The sequence below is a fragment of the Malurus melanocephalus genome, unplaced genomic scaffold, assembly GCF_030028575.1.
Source record: "Malurus melanocephalus ecotype Western Australia unplaced genomic scaffold, MMel_1.1 scaffold_4371, whole genome shotgun sequence".
NCBI classification, from domain to species: domain Eukaryota; kingdom Metazoa; phylum Chordata; class Aves; order Passeriformes; family Maluridae; genus Malurus; species Malurus melanocephalus.
The window spans coordinates 1-523 of NW_026627603.1; the positions used below are offsets into that span (position 1 = coordinate 1).

The 523-nt window shown below is 49.5% G+C and overlaps 1 protein-coding gene across 1 annotated transcript in view; it reads left to right on the top strand.

Annotated features, from left to right (window-relative positions):
* Positions 1-345: 345 nt before the first annotated feature.
* LOC130588318 (methanethiol oxidase-like) overlaps positions 346-523 on the top strand; it is a gene marked incomplete at both ends in the record, with an annotated part of 8920 nt that continues 8742 nt past the window's right edge. Inside the window, one exon of the mRNA XM_057389254.1 lies at positions 346-472. Coding sequence (XP_057245237.1) covers positions 346-472 — 127 coding nt within the window. The remainder of the gene's footprint in view (positions 473-523) is intronic.

Genomic DNA, 523 nt, shown 5'->3' on the forward strand with positions numbered 1-523 from the left:
GGATTCCCACGTGGGGTCTCGTCTGGAATTCCGATGGATTTGGGGAATTTGGGGAAGCGCCGGTGGAGTGGCAGTGGGAATTTGGGTGGGAAATCATGAAATTACGGAATTCTTGGGGTTGGAATTTGGGTTGAAAATCATGGAATTACAGAATTTTTAGGTTGGAAAATCCCTGGCGGGTGTCAGCGGTGGGAATTCCGGTGGGGAACATTATAACGACAGAATCGTTATAAATAAACGTAAAAAACCCCCGTTTTTTCACACGAATTCCATTTTTTCACACCAATTCCCCAAAATCAGGAATATTCCCGGGTTTTTTTAATTCTTTTTTTTGGGGGGAATTAGCGGGATTCATCCTGCTGGACGCCGAGACCTTCGAGGTGAAGGGCACCTGGGAAAAGGGCGAGAAAACCCCGCCCATGGGCTACGATTTCTGGTACCAACCCCGGCACAACGTCCTCATCAGCACCGAGTGGGGCATCCCCAAAATCCTGGGATACGGATTCGACCCCAGCGACCTCGG